Source organism: Piliocolobus tephrosceles, chromosome 1 (genome assembly GCF_002776525.5).
Source record: "Piliocolobus tephrosceles isolate RC106 chromosome 1, ASM277652v3, whole genome shotgun sequence".
Lineage (NCBI taxonomy): Eukaryota > Metazoa > Chordata > Mammalia > Primates > Cercopithecidae > Piliocolobus > Piliocolobus tephrosceles.
The window spans coordinates 25,398,731-25,419,171 of NC_045434.1; the positions used below are offsets into that span (position 1 = coordinate 25,398,731).

At 40.2% G+C, this 20,441-nt stretch overlaps 1 protein-coding gene across 1 annotated transcript in view; it reads right to left on the reverse strand.

Moving 5' to 3' along the window:
• Positions 1-20,441, reverse strand: part of DPT (dermatopontin) — a 34,329-nt gene that overhangs the window by 1,893 nt on the left and 11,995 nt on the right. The window contains exons 2-3 of the mRNA XM_023207107.3: positions 16,491-16,616; positions 3,739-3,846 (exon numbers count right to left, since the gene is read on the reverse strand). Coding sequence (XP_023062875.2) covers positions 3,739-3,846; positions 16,491-16,616 — 234 coding nt within the window. The remainder of the gene's footprint in view (positions 1-3,738; positions 3,847-16,490; positions 16,617-20,441) is intronic.

Consider the following 20,441-nt stretch of genomic DNA (forward strand, 5'->3'; position numbering starts at 1 on the left):
AAAAAAAAAAAAAAAAAAAAAAAAATCTTGTTTTAGAAAGTCCATCCATTTTCCCACTGACTCTTTCTGAGCATTTACCATATGCAGAGTGCTCACCATGCACTGGGCTCTGTGCTATATATGTGTTTCCCTTTAGAAAACACTGCTACAGAGAAATGAAAAAATCCCTTAAAGTAAAAAAGACAATGGCTGCCATTCTGGCATCACTAGAATTGTTATGAATTGCCTATGTGTTTAAGTGGTTGGGGATGGGAAGAGTGTACATAGCATTACTAACTTTTGAAAAATGTGGTGTGGATACATTTCAAGGAATGTTCTTTGCTCGGGGCAAACTTATGTTCTTTATTCATCCATTTAAGAGAAATGTATCGAGTGCCTACATTGCATGACACTCCTGTGGTCTAATACTGTTGAACAGTGATAATGATAATTGTAGCCTCCAATATATCTGGCATTGTACCAGATGCTTTACCTGTTTTCTCTTTTAATCCTCACAACAATTCATTGTTTAAGTGAAGAACCAGGCTCAGAGAAATAATTAACTTGCTTTAAGGTAGTACAAGTAATAGGTGATAATTTCAGATTCACAGTTGATTGGACTCAAATCTTGATCTTTCTCTTAAACCACACTGTCTCCCTAACTAGGTAATCTTAAGCCCAGAAGAACACACAGCTGCCATGCCCTTTGCACAGTCCTGATAAAGGGCAACAATAAAGAGGTTTTCCATATTTAATTATGCAAATCATTCCAAAGCTTAGTGGGGTCCTTTACAAACTCAGAATTATCTATCTCCATTTTCAATCTGCAAGGTCTGTTTTCAACAATTTATCCTAAACACTATGACTAACAAGGCCTTTATCCAGCTTCTAAACTGAAAAAGGGGGCTGCCTGCGCTCAAACAGCCTAAGGCAGGCTTTCTAATTCTGATTCTGTTGCTCTGGGTCATTTGTTTAAAACAATTGGGTATGGAGTCCCTCAACGCAAATCTGGATAATCAACTTGAGGGTCTGGGTGATACCAGAGCCTGGGTGATATTTTGATTCTTGCAATTGTCAAAAGACTGTTTTAGAAGGAAATTAGAAAATTGGTGGCATGTGGGTTTACCAAATGACTGTAATTACTGCAGCCAGGTCTTATTTATCTGTGTACCAACAAACACAGATAAACAAGATCTTATGATCAGGCATTCAAACTACTCTTTTAAAAGGCTATTAATTGATGCTGAGTAAAACTTAGACTTGGTCCTATGAAGACCAAATGATTCCACCAGGTTCAGTCTCTGATTTCACACCAGGACAGTGGGGGCAAATTTGCTCCCCAAGGGAATACTTGGCAATGTCTGCAACTACTTTTGGTTGTCACAACTTGGGGTGGAGTGCTAGTAGCATCTAGTGGGTAGGCTAAACATCTAGAATGCAAAGGACAGACCCTGAAACAAAGAAATATCTGGACCCAGATGTCAATAGCGCACAGATGGAAAAAACTGCATTCTAAGAGGAAACCACTATGATTTGTGTGTGGAGGGAAAGCTCTTGCACAGGGAGTCCTGCCCTAACAATAGTTCTCCAAGCTGGGGGCCTCGGCATCTTTCAGCAGAGCAGAAGAAACCTAAGTTGTGGATCATTAAGCTACTTGTTTTTGATGACAGTAGCAAAATTGCATGAGTATATTTATTTTATTTTATTTTGGGGGGAAGATATTCATTTTAAATTAATGCAATGACATAATATTTCAGTTTTTCATGATTCTGGGTAATCCACATAACCAAAAATTTACTGAAAACTGAATTTACTGAAAATTGAATTGAGCGTTTTAACTACTCAAATATATTTATTTCATCTTAATCTTGGACGGCACTCTTCCTTTACTGTATTCATTCCTGCTTTCTTAAACAGGGAACATAGAACTAATTTTCTTGTTGAGCTGAAGTCATCATTTGCAGCATTGGGCACCCCTGTTATGTCGTTTTGCACTTTGGGGAGCATGGCCCTGCTAAATGACAACCCACGTTCTTTGAGTTCTTGAGCCTTTCATTTTCTTTATTGTTCTTACGCTTATTTGTTGTCATGTCATCCAGCTATTTATTCTCATCGGTGGAATGAGTTTCATTCTAAGTACTATACAGTGGGTTCCCTTTCTAATTTGCTGCTTCTAGAAAATTAGTAACTAGGCTAGTTTAAAGTATATCTAAAGTAAAAATAAGTAATGTGTGCAAACTGAGTGGTTTGCCTATGGGTAAACATAAAAGTTTTTGCTGATCAGCCTGCAACATATATTGTGCCTTTCCAGAGCTACTTAATGTCCTTTTTTTTTTAAAAAAAAAAAAAAAAAGAAATTCTAGGTCATATTAAATAAGTTAACTTTATTTCAGACATAATTCTGTTTGAAAACACAGACACACACCAAAGATGTGTCACACTCAAATTCATCACAGCATACTATCTTATGAGTTAATGTAAGTGTTATTTGGTTTGCAAAATATTTATTGGTAACTTTTCAGGAATTCATTTCTGTGTAAAAAGTGATTATCAGCTGACTAAAAGTAGGCCAAACCAATCATTAACACCTGAATTTACCCACATCTTTCTCTATATTAGTAGGGAGTACAATTCTTGTTTTCTTCTTACTGTTTTGATGTATTTGAGATAGGACTAAGGAGTTGATTGTGAGAGAAAGTTGATGAAAAAAGGGTTAGTGCAGTTTTTATCTTCAGGCCATTTAAATTATCTTTCTTTCATTAATTTTTGTCAGCTTTACTGAGGGATTGTTAACTCCTTTCATTTCTAAATATGGTTGGTAGATGCTGTGGTCTGAATGTTGGTATCCCCTTAAAATTTATATGTTGGAACCTAATACTCAATGTGATAGTATTAGGAGGAGGAGCCTTTAGGGGGGTGATTAAGCCATGAGGGCTCTGCTGTCATGAATGGGATTAGTGCCCATATAAAAGAAGTTGAAGGGAGCTGGCTTGCCCTTTCCACCATGTGTGAGAACACAGTAATAAAGCAACATCTCTGAAGCAGCAAGCAACCCCTTACCAGACACTGAACCTGCTGGTGCCTTGATCTTGGACTTTCCAGCCTCCAGAACTGTGAACAATAAATTTCTGTTGTTCGTAAGTTACCTAGTCTAAGGTAATGTGGTAAAGGAGCCCAAACAGACTAGGACAGTAGGTTCTGTGTGTTTCTTATCTCCAATCCCCTTTCTTTCTCTTCTCTCTTCTTTCCTAAAACCCAAAGTGGGGATCATATAGAGGCATGGGGTTGAAGGGCGTCCATTTTGACAATGGGCACCCCTCTAACTGTATTTGCCTTCTCCTCTTGGTGTTTCATGAGGAAAAGTACTCTTTGAAATTGAGTGAGGGGAAAATCTTAGACCATCAAGGGATACCAAGTTTAGGACTTTGCTCTTGAGCAGGCTGGAATCCACCCTCATCTCCAAGGTGAGCAGCTCCACGAGGTGAGCTCGTGAGAACAGCTCACTTCCTATGGCCTCCTATTTTCCAGCCAAACCTGAAGTTAATCCTTGACCAGGTAGGAAACTAAAATAAGGAAAACCTCAAGTCAAAGTTCCTGCAGAAATATATGTGAATGTAAGAAATCTGCACTTGTATTCTGCATATATGTGTGTGTGTGTGTGTGTGTGTGTTTATAAATTCCTGCAGGTATAATCCTTGCAGGGAGTTAGTCCCAGCTCCTTTAACCCTAGCCCCATGGGGAAGGGGCTATCTTTCTCACCTTTCCACTGCAGAGAAAGTGGTTGTTGCTCCTCGGATATAGTAATCATAATTGTAGGAAATCATGTCCATGTCCTCACCATAGTGACCTGGATATTCTGTTGTCAGCCTATGCAGGAAGAACAAAAGGTTAGAGGAAAATAAAACACATTATTATTGCTGGGAGCAAACAGAAGACACACTAGGAAGAAGAGATGGAGTTTGAACATCTTGGCAAATCCATACTGAAGTTAATGACATCCACCAAACCACTCCAGGCTGTAAAGAAACAGACAGCTCTCCTCCCACTTCTCATCTTCCTTTTCTAGGCCATTAAACTGTACACTGAAAAAGATGTAGATACCTCCCCAGGCTTTGGAATTATCAAAATAATTTTGGAGTTCTTGATATTGATTAATATCAATATTATTCCTATTCTATTCAAGTCAACTAAGACAATGTTTTCAAATTTTAGATTATAATTCATTTGCTGATAACAAAGTCATTTTAATTGGCTTTAAAAGCAATTTAATTGGCTTTAAAAAGATATAAAATAGAAAAGAAAATATCAAAGCATGCATCACATGCAATAAGGATAAGTCTATGTATGTAAACATTTTGTTTCAAATATATATGTGTATGTGTTAATAAGATGTATGTATTGTGCTAGTTTATATATTTCTTATTGTGAGTTATAGTCAACAAAGTGTTCAAAAATTATTTAATTAAAATGTAAGCTCCCCAAAGGTAGAGGTTTTGCCTTGTCCACCATTGTTCATCCAGCACCTAAAACAGATACATAATAAATATTAGCTGAATAAATATATGGCCTGGGGAAAGTCAATTAATCTCAGTTTTCTGTCCTGTAGAAGAATAAAGTCTACCTTATAGGTTTGTCATTGGAACTAATAAAAATGAGTGATGAGGGTGCTATACACATGGTAGGTGTTGAATCACTGAGAACTATTTTGTTTCTTCTTCCTCTTCCTCCTTTCCTTTCCTTCTCTTCCAATATTGAGTAAATTCTGGGCCTTCATATGAGTAGGTCCATGGTAGTCCATCCTGGAATAAGTCTAGAATCCGCTGGTTCTCATAAGGGCTTTGCCACTGGGACCTTCAGGACCAAAACAGTCCTTTTACCATGAAATAGTTCCTCCAAAGTCTTTATCCAAACCCCAGGGCAGCTTGGAAAACAACTAGTTTTCCAAGTGTCAATAATTTCATCTGATTTGGGTTTAACAGATCACTGCTTATTAATGCTAGAAAGATCTTCTCCTCTGCAGACTGATGATGATCTTTCTCTAAGATTGTCATTAAATCATGAAAAGACTGATTTATAAACTGTAAGGGCTCCTAGGAGGATCTCAGTGCACAGATGGAGCAAGATCAATGGTCAGCCCATTCTCTTGGTTCATAATCATTCCTTTTACCCATTATTCACTAACCCTTGCTCCCTGATTTGAATTTTCCTAACACATAATTATGCTCTATCAGGATGGGAAGCCCAACCCAAAGTGAGGTATATGTGTTTTGGCTTAATGTGTTCATGAAGGGAAACAAGGCCCTGCCAATCCAGAAACTTATTTTGTGCTTCCAAAGAGGTCCAGAAGCGGGACTTTATCTTTCAGGTAAATGTCTTTTTTTTAATTTTGAGACCGAGTCTCACTGTGTCACCCAGACTGTTGTGCAATGGCGCAATCTCAGCTCACTGCAACTTCCGTCCTCCCGGGTTCAAGCGATTCTCCTGTCTCGGTGTCCCAAGTAGCTGGGATTACAGGTTTGTGCCATCATGCCCAGCTAATTTTTGTATTTTTAGTAGAGACAGGGTTTCACCATGTTGGCCAGGCTTGTCTGGAACTCCTGACCTCAAGTGATCCGCCCACCTCAGTCTCCCAAAGTGCTGGGATTATATGCATGAGCCACCGCGCCCAGCATGGTAAATGTCTTATAAGTAGAACTAATAGGGCCTTACTTGGATCCCACTGATTTATGATCCATGAGAACAAAAAATATCTTCAAAAACTTTTGAAGCAATCTTTGGATACAATGTGTAAAAATTAATTATCAAACTTTTTTTTTTTTTTTTTTTTGCCAAGGCAGAATCTACATACAGCAACACTGCATTAGGCTAAATCCAATTGCTAAAAGTATTTGGAAGTTATGAGGCTAGATTTTTATTTTTAAGTTTTTACTGACCACTCTGATCTGTCTTCAGATACTCGGATAAATACCATGGAATAAAGTGGGAAAGAAAAGCTTACCTTTAAAAAAAAAATCAAGAAGTTTTACCTTCAAAGAAGGAAAATGTTATTTAATGCTTTATTTAATTAGGATTCTCTATTGCTTCATTTTTGGTAGTGACCAGACATAAGCGCCCTGTCTAACTAGACAGTTTGTCTGAGAAGCCTCTTCGTGAGGGACTGATGTCCATTGAATTTCTAGAATGTCCTAGAGAAGGTGAGGTACATGACCATTGGTACATTTTCTCCTTGGTCACAGACAGATTTTGTTTTGTGTGACTTTTGGTTGTTGTTATTTTGTCTTGTTTTTGTTATAACACCATGGGATCAAGTTTAGACTGTCTTAGAGAAACCTGGGTTAAGGAGGATAGGGAAGGAGGTTGGATATCGATGGAAATCTCTCCTACTTTATGAGATAAAAAATACCAAGGGAGAAATGACCCAAATCACTGGTAGAAAGTGAATCGCACAAACACCATCCATAGGAAGAACTGTCGTGTCAGTGTGGCCCAGGATTCTGTATTCTGTATTTTCAAACCAGATATATGTGGCTGCATTTAGTTCTTGATGATATTGCACACGCACACACACACAGAAGTGAAAGCCCCAGTAATAGCTCCTTAGAGAGAAAAAAGAATTTAAACATTCAGAACTAGACACTGAGACAGGGCATAGGGACTTGTCAGGAAATTAAAAGAGGCTACAAGGAAGCAGAATGATCAGGGTTTCCTAAGCTGTGACTTCGGGCTTTGCCAGTGTGGGTGGGGGAAGAGTTCAGTGTGGTTCCAGCTTCCTTGTGAATTATTAGGTCACTTTAAGTAGTTTTTTTGAAAAACACACTTCATACTGAGCATTGCCATACATTCCTAGATGAATTAAAACAATCAAGCAAACCTTCAGCTTGGCAAGATGAAGAAGAGTGCAGGTCAGGAAGATGCCTTTACTGAAATGAGTCTACTTTTCAAACAATTCTATGGGAAGCCTTATTTTCTCCTTTCCCCTAAAGTAAAGAGTTTGAATAGATTTATTCGATTTTAGATCTTATTTAATTTTTAATAAAAACTACCGGTGTGTGGTGTGTGTGTGTGTGTTTATTCCTGTCACTTTCAGATGAATGATTCTTATGGTACAATTTCTCACTTCACAACATTTTTTCTGCTGTCAAGATGAGAGACAGAGAGTTGTTCCAAAGCTAAGTAAAAACTTGATAACATAAAGCCACTTGTACAACTGTTGTGTCAGCCGAGGCTGATGGGAAAAAAATTAAGTATTATCTTAGTTATGAGCTGAGGGAAATCAGTTCAAACTTTTAAGATTGATATAGGATTTTTCCCATCTAAGGTTCTTGAAGCACTAAAATTATCAACAGATCCAACTAGACTCAATGAATGTTTGCTGGTCAATACAATATTATAGACTGAGCTGTGGCTGATAGATGTCTCGGCTCTTTTGCCACAAGAATAGACATATTGCAGAGCTGAGTCCAGATATATGTTCTCACATCCATTTTAGGAAGGGAAATGGAGATACAATCTAGTTATATACAGTGGCCAATTTTATTCATTGTCAGAGGTTTGGTTGAGAACTGATTAGGTTTTTAGCAGTTAAAGATTTTCAATCTATTCCCTGACATAAAGTGACTCAGCATAAGGTTTTGTGAAAACCCACCTCTACGAGACCTTATTCAGAGCTAGACACTTTTCTTCTATGAAAGTCAAACTTCATAGCACTGACGTGTTTGTAACAGCCGTTTCACTTAGGGGAATTAGGACAACTGGATTACTCGGTGTCACCTGGAAGCTCCTCTTTCAGGACTTTCCCTCCTATTGATGTGCACATGAACAGATGCAGCTTCATCTCATGGTTAGGAACCACCAGATCCCCAACCTTGGTCCACTTTGTGGGGACACCAGAAAAGCACACACCACAGACTCCCTACCATAAAAACTGGAAGAAAACCCCAGCATTTACATACGAACAGATCAGAATGGGTACCTAAGGAAGCCGTACTTCAGCTTTTAAAAGATAAGAATAAAATTAGAAAGTCTTCCAAATAATCTTTTATAGCTCAGCTCATGCTCAAACGTTTTAGAGAAGATTCTATTGGTCGTTCAATGTTGAATTCTGTTTTTCTTCTATTTCTCCACCACTCAATTAGCACCTTACTTTACATATCCTATTCTAATGTCCTGTGACATGTCAGCTGATACAGTTTGGCTGTGTCTTCACCCAAATCTCATTTTGAATTCTCAGATGTTGTGAGAAGGACCTGACGGGAGGTAGTTGAATCTTGGGGCAGGTCTTTCCTGTGTTGTGTTCATACTAGTGAATAAGTTTCATGAGAGCTGATGGTTTTAAAAATGAAAGTTTCCCTGCACAAGCTCTCTTTTTGCCTGCTGCCATCCACATAAGATGTGACTTGCTCCTCTTTGCCTTCTGCCATGATTGTGAGGCTTCCTCAGCCACGTGGAACTGTGAGTTCTCCACTAAACCTCTTTCTTTTGTAAATTGCCTAGTCTCAGGTATGTCTTTATCAGCAGCATGCAAATGGACAGATACATCAGCACTATATATTTAGCAAAATAATAGAATGCTGTATAACATTATGAGGGCCAATATAGTGAGCTATTTGAGGGATCATTGGTGCATGGAATCAAATATGCTTTTATGATCTGGTTCAGAGGTGGGTTTGGAGGAGAAACTCAACATTTGTGGATTCGATGTGTTGAGGTTGGCTTATGTTTTGTACATTCAGCTAAAAAGATGTCCCTTTCTGACAGGCAAATCATTGAGAAATTTGTTAAATAAAGCCAGTCTGTTCATGATCAATCCTCTTGCATAATGCTTTTCCAGGTAAGCTGTAAGGAATGAACATATTTCAGATTGCTTAGTTTGTCTTTATTAGGAGCTACATCAGACTCTCTTTGAATTAGTTTTGCAAAGACAGAAAAAATAAACCCCAAATGGAGTTACATGTAAAGGAAAACAGCCACAAAGAACCCCCCGGCTTCTTCCCACAAGAGCTGGGGATTGGCCAAGTGGTACCTCTGTAGTCACCCAAGTGCCCTTCTCTACACAGAAAACCTGAACCCTGGGGCTCTGGGGTGTGAGAAATAAAAACAAATTGTCCATGTCTGTCCTCTTATGGCATTTTGGGACTTCATATTTCAAACACTTCAGACATGTATCACAACACAAGGGAACAACAGTTCCAGGGATATCTGTGGCTTAAATGAGTAGAGGAAAGTCCCTGAACACTTTCCAAATTGCTTTCTTGGAAGTGAGTTTCTAACTCACTGTCCAAGTCCAGGGCTAGTCAGCAAGCACATTTGCTTTGACTCATGTTGATTTTCATTAGCCACATTATATGGTGGTCACGCTGGGTCTGCACGTCAGTGGGGGCTACTCCACCTTCAACAGCTCCCCTCCAATTAAAATAGCTTTATTCTCTGTTTTCTACCAGATGCCTACTGTGCTATTATGTAATGTTTCACCTATAGAAGTCTTATTCCTCATATAGAGACAGCTCAGTACAATGCAAAGAGCATGGGATTTGGAGGCAGATAGACTGTTTGAGTCAAGTTTGGAACTTTGAAGGAAGCCATAACTTCTATAGCTCAGTTCCCTCATCTGTATGACAGTATCATAATTTGTGTGTGTGAGGATTAAATGCAGTAACACATGAACACATGGTAGGTGTCAATAAATATTATTATTATCATCATTATCATTATTAGGGTCAACCAAAGCCTATGAACTGTTATTATTTCATATCCATTCACATTCATTGACTGCTTAAGTGAATTAATAAATAGAAGTAAGAATGATTGCTTCTAGAATCTATTATAGTAGAGGGAAGCAGACTAGATAGAATAAAACATCAGATTTGGTTTGTAACTGAGAGGTTTACTTTGTTCTAAGTAGCTGGCCTTGGGTTAATGAATGCTTAGCTAGACACATCTATGATATTTCTGCTTTTGAAGTTTGGACATAGGGAGAAACGTATCACCTATAATGCAGGCACCAAATATAGTCGATATGGTTTGGCTCTGAGTCCCCAACCAAATCTCACCTTGAATTGTGGTTTCCATAATCCCCATATGTCATGGAAGGGACCCAGTGGGAAGTAATTTAATCATAGAGGTGGTCACTGTCACTCTGTTCTCATGATCGTGAATGAGTTCTCATGAGATCTGATGGTTTTATAAGGGACTTTTCTCCCTTTTGCTTGGCCCTTTTTCCTGCCGTCACGTGAAGGACGTGTTTGCTTCCCCTTCTGCGATGATTGTAAGTTTCCTGAGGCCTCCCCAGCCCTGCAAACTGTGAGTAAATTAAACCTCTTTCCTTTATAAATTACCCAGTCTCGGGTATGTCTTTATTAGCAGTGTGAGAACGGACTAATACAACAGTCATCAGTGGCATCTGCAGGGGATTGATTCCAGGACTCCCATGAATACCAAAATCTGCAGAAACTCAAGCCCTTGATCTAAAATGGTGTAGTATTTGCATATAACCTATGAATATCCTCCCGTTTACTTTAAATCACCTCTAAATTACTTATAATGCCTAAGATAATGTAAATGCTACGTGAATAGTTATTATACTATATGGTTTTGTATTTGTATCATTTTTTATTGTTGTATTGTTCTTTTTATTTGTATTGTCTTTTTCTGTATATTTTTGATTCAAAGTTGGTTGAATTCTTGGATAGGGAACCCCCAGATATGGAATGCCAATTGTACATGTCTACATTTTAAATATGGCACAGTAATGATGAAAACCACTCCAGCTGATGAAAGGGGTGATTGATTTTGCTCAAGCTCAGAGAGGCGGCTGTCTGCACAATGAGTGCTATGTACATCATGCAATGCAAGGCAATGGTTTTAGTAAGGCACAGAGCATCTAACTCCAATATAATTTCCTTTAAATTGTGACATCTAGTCCAATTTCCTCAAAACTTAAGTATGTCTATCTCTATAGTAATAGCTTCCAGCTTGCACAGAGGACCAGCATGGAAGCTGCTCTTCTTACCAGGCCTCTGGGAGCTGAATTGCGGGAGGCTGTCTGGGCACAGGTGGCATATGACAGGCACAGCAATGCAGGGGCCTGTGAGATTGTTCCTGTCCCTGAAACAGCATTACAGGAGTGAACATGCAAACACTCCCTATCTTGTATTAACATCTGAACAAAGAGGCTAGGAATTAAAGATTAGCTTTGACTGGGTGCTTTGGGGTGGGAGAGATAAGAATGTTCTAATCAACTGATGTTGTTAACTAGAGCTATACGGGAATTAAAAAAAAAGCATTCTCTGGCTTATGACTTGCACACAGAGAGTAGAGAAGTAGGCAGCGAAGAATGCAAAGTCTGAGAGACAGAATATCAGGGTTGAAGAGAAAAGTAAAGGTCATGTAAATGGATGCATTATTTTACGGTAAAAAGATATTATCCAATGAACCTAATGAAAGGCCATGGCTCTGGAGAAGAACCATTTAGAAAAGAAAATAATTTACAACCATCAGTTCCTGGGACACAGAGTCTCCGCCTGGACAGTAGACAGTCTGGTGTGCAGCCTGCAGCTGCTGAGCTGTTTGGAGAAGAGAGGTTATGACAAACAATGTCTAAAGGGTTGTGGCAACTTCAGTGACACGTGTTTGTGGTTTGTAGACCACTAGACTAAGAATTAGAATTCTCATATCTAAATAAATATCTGTAAAATTCACATATTCATCCAATCCAGTGGAGACCATTTCATAACGGCATGTCCACATCTATCAGGAATTTGCTTTCTTGCCAGAGTCCTGTGAGGCTGTAATATCCAACAAGAAACTGCACGAGCTGAAATGAGAGCAGCACCTTGGTTCCCACCAAACAAATAAATCCCACACTCATTTGGGAGTTGGTTGAATGACTTGTTTTTTCCAGCCTAGCGTGATGATAGTTCTGAATCCCTAAGTGCTCACGAACACAGGCGCTAGATGCCCACTTAGCTAGTTCATACAGTGTCAGGCTGTGTGCTGCAGAACGCCTTTCAAAGAAGGAAGGGGGAAAATGTCGTTCCCACACACATGGGTCCAGTTCCCTGGGAGGTAATTCAAGCTAATTAAAGTCATGTAAGGGAAGGTTTCAGATAAGAGGGTTATCAGCATTTCACTGTGGGAAGGTGCAGGAAAAAGAGTTCTCACTTCACTCTATAGGGCTGTTAAAAGGATCAAATAAAATAATGTACTTGAAAGAATTCTTTGTCAATTATAAAACGTCATCACATCAATGTCGGGTTTCACCATTGTTACTGTTCCTAGGGACTTGCAACGTTCAGTTATTCATCTGACACATTTATTAAGAGTCTATTTTGTGCTAGGTAATATCCTGGAGATGTTGAAAAAATAAGACCTAATTTATGCCCTGGAGGCATTTAGAAAGACATATAACATCATGACTCAGGCAATTTAAAGATGCCACTAAAATGTCTAGACACACCAGCGGGATAGTGAGTCATACACTGTGTACCACGGTGCATACTTGAATCTCATTCTGCTGCTTCTCCAATGTTTTCTTTGAAAAAACACCATTTTATTTGGCGACTGTGATAGCTCTCAGCTCTAACACCATGCCATCAGAAATAGAACCAGCCAGGTGGAAACATACCTTAGTGGGACTTGTTCCAAAGTTGACTTGTCATGTCTTTTGGAGTAATTCTCTCAACTTTCCCCCACCCTTTGACTCTACAGACCAACAGTAACATGTCTGGATGGTAGGATGGGGTAAGGAAGGGTGAAGGGTGTGGGGGTTGGGGTGGGGTGGGGGGTGGCAAAATCATTGCAGATCAAGGCTTTGGGTAAACTTTGTCAGCAGAGATATGAATATCTCTGGGAACTCAAAATTTCTCATCTTTATCTATCAATCTTTAATGTTGAGACTTTGTTCCTACATGTATGTCTATATAATCATTACATTTTTAGCATCTTAGCTGATGAATTCCATCTAAGAGAGCCTGAGAAGTCATTTCTAAAGTATGTGAGAGGAATGATACCTAGCATTTTTGAGGAAGCAGAAGTATCCTGGAACCAGTCTCCAGGTGACCACTGGAAATCTGGGGCATCATTAAAACAACAGTGGAACTGGAAACACAAAGACCTGTCTTTTTCAGGTCTCAGCATTCAAGTAAACAGACAGGATAAGCTTCAAGAAGCAATGCTCAGAGTGTTAACACAGATCACAGAGATCCATGGAATATGGGAATTCTGGGAAGATTTAGATGTTTCCCTCTTTCTCTCACACTTACTTTCATCCGTCCCCTACCTCTGTTTGACAACTTTTCCTTCTTTCTTTTTTATTTTTTTTTCTTTTGAGATGAAGTCTCACTCTGTCACCCAGGCTGGAGTGCAGTGGCATGATCACGGCTCCCTGCAAAGTCTGCCTCTCAGGTTCACACCATTCTCCTGCCTCAGCCTCCCAAGTAGCTGGGGACTACAGGCGCCCACCACCACGCCCACCTAATTTTTTTTTTTTTTTTCTGGCATTTTTGGTAGAGATGGGTTTCAGTGTGTTAGCCAGGATGGTCTCGATCTCGACCTTGTGATCCGCCCACCTCGGCCTTCCAAAGTGCTGGGATTACAGGCATAAGTCACCGTGCCCGGCCTTGATAACTTTTCTAAAACCAGTGAGCCTTAGTTCCTCGCCTGCCACCTGCCTGATCACCCAAGGTCTTGAGGCCCAAGCCCATTCCCTGTTGTTGTTCTGTTTGAGCAGGGGGCGGCCAGCCATGATGGCATGACTGCAGACACAGCAGGCTCTCCCACTCATCTCTGCAGAGACCTTGGGGCTTGCTGTGATGAGGAATGTTGCTGCCTCAGCTTACTCCTCTTTGCCTGGGGAAGAATGAGTTAGTACACCCAACAACACAACAAGACTGTCCAACTGATCACGTGTCTTATTCCTCTGCATAACCAACCCCGCTCTCAAGTTCTGCTTCCTGCAATGACCAGACACCTGTCAGGTTGTTCCTGGGCAGGGTTTGCCTTTGAATGTTCTGTTAGTTGGTGAGGAGGTTGGGTCTCTCCTGCATCTGGGAGCGTGAAGGGGACTCTGCTTCAAGACAGGTCTGCTCTGTGTGATCATAGATAGTGGCAAGACCAGAAATGCATTATCTTATTTAATGGTCATAACAAAAAGTAGGCTGAAGTCATTCCTTCATCCATACAAATGCTATGTGCCTGGCATTATTTATAGGACTTGGCATATGTCAGCACAAAGATCTCTGCTTGTGTAGAGCTTATATTCTAGGCAGAAGTGGAGCGATGGGGGAGAGTACAAAAACTTCTTTGTAAGAAAATTATATTTTCTGGGCCACTTCACATTATATACACCCTCCACAATTATTAATGTAGACTTTTGTTCAACAGTTGTTAAGAAGACACTATGTTCTAAGCACTATGCTGGGCATTGAAAATACAAAGATCAATGAGTGGCCCCATATCCTCCAGACACTGGAAGTCCAGATGGAGAGGAGCAACTGTACGCAGGTGGCAAAGTGCAGAAAGTGCTGTGACAGAGGCATCTACAAAGGGCAGAGAGACAGGGCCTTCCACATCCAGGCCTCCAGCTGCCCCTAGGCTGTCCATGTTCCCCTTCCTCCTGACTACAGCTCATGCAGGGCTGTCTCCTCGCCTCCCCACTCTTTTTGCTGCCCTTGAATCCATTCCTCTTGGCCACCCAGCATACCCCAGCCCTGATGTGTTCCTTTGGAGTCTGACTCAGGGAAAGTTATGCTAATGTAGTAAATAAATTCACTGACTATTAGGTTTTGCTTGCTCTTTTAGGTAATTTACATACATTTTAATTGGCTTTTAATGCCTTGCAACAAAGGGAGGCTGGTTTCCTTGTGGGAAGTGCCATTCTGTTAATAGTCCAGGAAGGAGAGATGACTTGTGGAGGCCAAGCTCCTACCTACTCTCCCCTTTCATTGGGGCTCACTCGCCTTTGGAACCTCCATCCTCTCAAAACAATTCTGGCATCTGGATCATCTTTTGCAGAAGTGCGTTTGGAGTTAAGACATTTTTAGGGTTCAAAACAACCTGAAAGATCTTCTGGTCCTTGGAATTTCAACTCATGATCCAGGGGCTCTTGGCAGTGTGTCCATGAACAGCCTTCAGGAGTCTGAGGATTCCTGAAATTCTCTGAAAACTTTTGTATGAACATGCTAAGTGTATTTTAACCCCTGAAGACAAGGTCTATTGTTTTCATCAGAGTCTTAAAGATCTTGGAGACCCAAAAAGTAGTCATCATTTTAGGTGATGTGCTTGAGTCTGCAGAGTTACGAGAGGGAGGGGAGAAGGGGAAAGGGGAAGGAGGGGAGGGAAGTGAGAAGAGGTCAGCACGGAGACTGAAACTCAAGTTTCTTTTTGCCCACACTAATGCTCCTTCCACCTCCTCTACTGCAAGAGATCTTTAGGTCTTTGGTTCAGGAACTATCTCAGTTGCATCATAAACCTTTGCCAGGCCTGTTCACCTACTGTGGTAGAGTAAAAACTGCTTTATGGAAGTGGTTTGGAAGAACTAAAGGAGGTTTCTGCTCCATCAAACAGTGACAGGTGACTTTGAGCTCTGAATTTACTATCAGTCCTTACTTTAAAAAGAAAAACGTTAAGCTTTGGGGGCTTTGTATCCCTAGAGATACTGTGTGCCACTGGGCATCTGTGGAGTAAGCTGTCTGATTGCAGAGAATAAGCATGATCTGTGAAGCTGTCCTTCCAAGAATTAAACTGTAGAGATATCAATTACTTGAGGGAGTCAACCTTCACATGTTGACACTTCTGGATCCTCTTGCCCAAGACAGAAATGCCTGGCTTGTTTTCAGATCAAAAAACCTGGGCCAGTTGTGTTATTAACACCCAGTGTAAGTCATCAGGGCAAATGACAATACATACATTCTCCTAGTCAATTGGAAGGCTAGGTCAGGAAATATTCGGCATCAGCCCAGTGAGAGGGAAAGAAACAAAATGTCAGAGGTTGGAATTCCAAATGGATGCAGAAAACAGCACCATCTTTTTCTGTTGTTGTTTTTTTCTGTGTACAACTATGTACTAGACTCTGACCCATGACAAGATTGGTTTCTCCCAAACAGGGACTGCAGAAAACTAGGTTCCCAAATAGGCCCTGCAGCCTTAGATGTGATTAGAAGTTACCAGAAGTTGGGGAAAAGAACAGCACTAGGATGGGAGTCAGTAGGCCTAAGCTTAAGACTTGGCATCCCCACAGAGTAGGTGAGTGACTTTGGGCCAGTCACTGCCAGCTCTATGGTTGTTTCCTTTTCTGCCAAAAGAAGGATGTGGGGGATTGGATAACCCGAAAGATCCCTCTCGGCATGAACATCCTCCTAAGTCGTTCATTCATTCTCGTCTATATGCCAGCGCTGCCTTCCAGGCTTGTGTGTGACCCTCAAACTTACCTGAAGCTAGAAACACGGGCCAGAGCACTTCCTAGGTGCCTCTCCCACCCCAGGAATCACGAGGGTTTGGTTGGCAGCCAGACTCACCAGCAGGAATACGGGCACCTCTTGCTGTAGCGACAACAGTAAAACTGCCACTCCCGATCCAGCACTGACTCGAAGTAGCGGCTCTGGAATCCTGCCACCAGCCCATTGTTGGAGCACGTCTGGTACCTGAAGAGGAGACAACAACCCCAGGAACCTAAGGACAGTGACACATACACAGACCCCTTCCCAAGACCCCACTGCCACAGTTACATACTGTTTCTCTGACCTAGATTCCTAACAATGTGTTCCATTTTTATGCAAATAATAGTCTTTATTATATTTGTAGAAATAATATAGCCTCTCCATTAAAATGTAAGTGACTCAGAATTTTCTAACTGAACAAAATTTAGGGAACACTGCTCCTGTCGTACTTCTTTGAATATATAGTTGAATGGAAGCCTGCATAAAGGGGTGGATCTAGAAATTTACATCTAGAATTTTACAAATTCAAGATTGTATTATTCATGTCAATTAAAATAAAAGATATTAAAATTCATTTTACTGGAATTTAAAATAAAAAGACAAAGAGAAGCACAATTGTCATTTAAAATAAAAGAGATTAAAATTCATTTTACTGGAATTTAAAATAAAAAGCAAAGAGAAGTACAATGAATTTCAAATAAACATTTCTTCTGCTTAAGAGTAGAGCCCTGGAAGGGGAGCATCACACACTGGATCCTATTGTGGGGAGGTGGGGGAGAGATAGCATTAGGAGATATACCTAACGTAAATGATGAGTTAATGGGTGCAGCACACCAACATGGCACATGTATACATATGCAACAAACCTGCATGTTGTGCACATGTACTGTAGAACTTAAAGCATTAAAAAAAAAAAAAAAAAAAAAAGAGTAGAGCCCTGGAAATTGAGCACAAGGATGATCATTCGTTCTGCCCCTATGCAGCATGCAAAGCCCAGATGAGTATGGTGAATGTGCCCAGGGCAGCCCAGTGGGAAAGCTGGGACTGCACCCCAGGTTCTTGCTGCTTATCCAGGAATCTTTCTACCACCCACAAGACCATAAGCTCTACACAACCAGGGCATGTTTTGCTCAGAATTCTATTTCCAGGTGGCCAAGAAGAATCCTGGCTGTGGAGGCAGTCCCTACAGAGTTGCAACAGGCCAACTGAATGCCTCAAACTCCCTCTAAAGATCCCTTTCCTATCCTAGCTGCTTAGTCCTAATTCTTCAAATATAGTAACCACTTCACTCCAGTCCACAGACCAGAAATAATTTTTGCTCTTTCATTCGACCTGTGCTGCTGCTGGTCTTCACAGCACCTTTCTAACTAAACATTGGCTTAGAATAGTACAATCATTTCTTCCTTTGTTCCATCTCTAGTATGATTTTCCCATAGCACCCAATTCCTATGGTGCCTCAGACTTGCCGCTTTTTGCTGTGATGATGAAAATGCTATTTTCTACCTGGCCACAGTGGGTTTCCACTGTTCTTTCTACTTATCCTGGAATCTTTCTACCACCCACAAGATCATAAGCTCTACACAGTCAGGGCATTTCCACTGTTCTTGCAACTTATCCAGGATCTAGAATTTTACATCTAGAATTTTACAAATTCAAGATTGTATTGTTCATGTCATTTAAAAGATATTATAATTCATTTTACTGGAATTTAAAATAAAAAGAAGACAAAGAGAAGCAAAATGTATTGATGAATTTCAAATAAACATTTCTTCTGCTTAAGAGCAGAGCCCTGGAAATTGAGCACAAGGACGATCATTCGTTCTGCCCCTACACAGCATGCAAAGCCCGGATAGGTATGGTGATCCATGGCCCTTTAACGAAATCCAGTGGATTTCCACCTCACAGAATGAGCTCTTTCACAAACCCTTCCAAAATAGTTCTTCAGCTAACTCTCTTTCTTTGCATTTCCCACCATCTCAGCGAGCCGTTGGTCTATCCCCTGTTATGTGTGGGCAGAGCAGGCAGGTGTCTATTGCGGCATGACCAGACAGCTGCTGGAATGTAACCCTGTATTCCATGGGAAGATAAGTTTCCAGAAAATATAATGCATAAAATAAGTACCCTGTGCTGACTGGTGAGAGAGACCTTGTTGACACACAAATTGTAACATTATCAACAACTGGATTTCATTTATTCTTTTCCATTGCTGAGAATGAACTTGCGAATCTAACAAAATTAGATAGTAAATATATTACGTGTCTGTCAGAAATCATCTGTCCTTTTAAATTTATTATTTATTACTTGTTATTCATTTATTCACCTCATATATATAATTAAAATATGCATTCATTCATTCATTCATTCAACATCTCATACTCTACTACGGTTCTGTATCAATCACTTTGCTATTGTGTTGTGAGAAGAATTGGGAGATGGGCTCCGTATTTGATCAATCATGTAAATTAGCTTGAATTCCCTGTTCCCAGGACTTGTAAGAAGTTCTGGCAGACTAGAAAACTCAGCTATAGGGGCTCAATAATGCAGGTTAAGGTGTAAATTGAGACCTATGACTCTGATAATCTAGACCTTTTTTTTTGGTATGTGTGACTGTAGTTTATTATACATGTATCTAGGTTTTTAAATTTTATTTTATTTTACTTTAAGTTCTGGGATACAAGTGCAGAATATACAGGTTTATTATATAGGTATATGTGTGCCATTGTGGTTTGCTGCACCTATCAACCTGTCATCTAGGTTTTAAGCCCTGTATGCCTTAGCAATTTGTCCTAATGCTCTCCCTCTCCTCACACCCCACCCGCCGACTGGTCCCAGTGTGTGTTGTTCCCCTCCCTGTGTTCACGTGTTCTCATTGTTCAACTTCCACTTATGAATGAGAACATTCACTGTTTGGTTTTCTGTTCCTGTGTTAGTTTACTGAGGATGATGGCTTCTAGCTTCATCCATGTCCCTGCAAAGGACATGATCTCATTCTTTTTATGGCTGCATAGTATTTCATGGTGTGTATGTACCACATTTGCTTTATCCAGTCTATCACGGATGGGCATTTGGGTTGGTTCCATGTCTTTGTTATTGCAAATAGTGCTGCAATAAACATAGCTGTGCATGTGTCTTTATAGTAGAATAATTTATAGTCCTTTATGTATATAACCAGTAATGGGATTGCTGGGTCAAATGGTATTTCTGGTTCTAGATCCTTCAGGAATCACCACATTGTCTTCTATAATGGTTGAACTAATTTACATTCCCACCAACAGTGTAAAAGCATTCCTATTTCTCCACAGCCTCGCCAGCATCTATTAGTTCTTGACTTTTTAATAAACACCCTTTTGACTGGCATGAGATGGTACCTTATTGTGGTTTTGATTTGCATTTCTCTAATGATCAGAGAGGTTGAGTTTTTTTCATGTGTTTTTTGGCCACATAAATGTCTTCTTTTGAGAACTGTCTGATCATATACTTTGTCCACTTTTTGATGGGGTTGTTTGTTCTTTTCTTGTAAATTTGTTTAATGTCCTTGTAGATTCTGGATGTTAGACCTTTGTCAGATGGGTAGTTTGCAAAAATTTTCTCCCATTCAGTAGGTTCACTCGGAAGTCTCTGCCCATGCTTATGCCCTGAATGGTATTGTCTAGGTTTTCTTCTGGGGTTTTTATGGTTTTGGGTTTTACATTTAAGTCTTTAATCCATCTTGAGTTAAGTTTTGTATAAAGTATAAGGAAGGGGTCCGGTTTCAGTTTTCTGCATATGGCTGATGTAGCCTTCTTTATTGTACCATACCACTGCTCGCATCTCATCAGGACTATACTAGTGCCTGGCATATTTCAGCAAGCTATATGAGTGTAATGGACTAGGCTCATGATATGGTGGAAAGGTAGCTTTGGGGGCTGATCTACAAGGGTGGTCTATTCTATCCTAATTCCTAGTAATGTGGGTGAGAGGTAATTTCAATATGAAGCTCTAAGAATCATAAGCAAAACTCATATGTGTCCAAAAAGAGAAGGCTGCCAC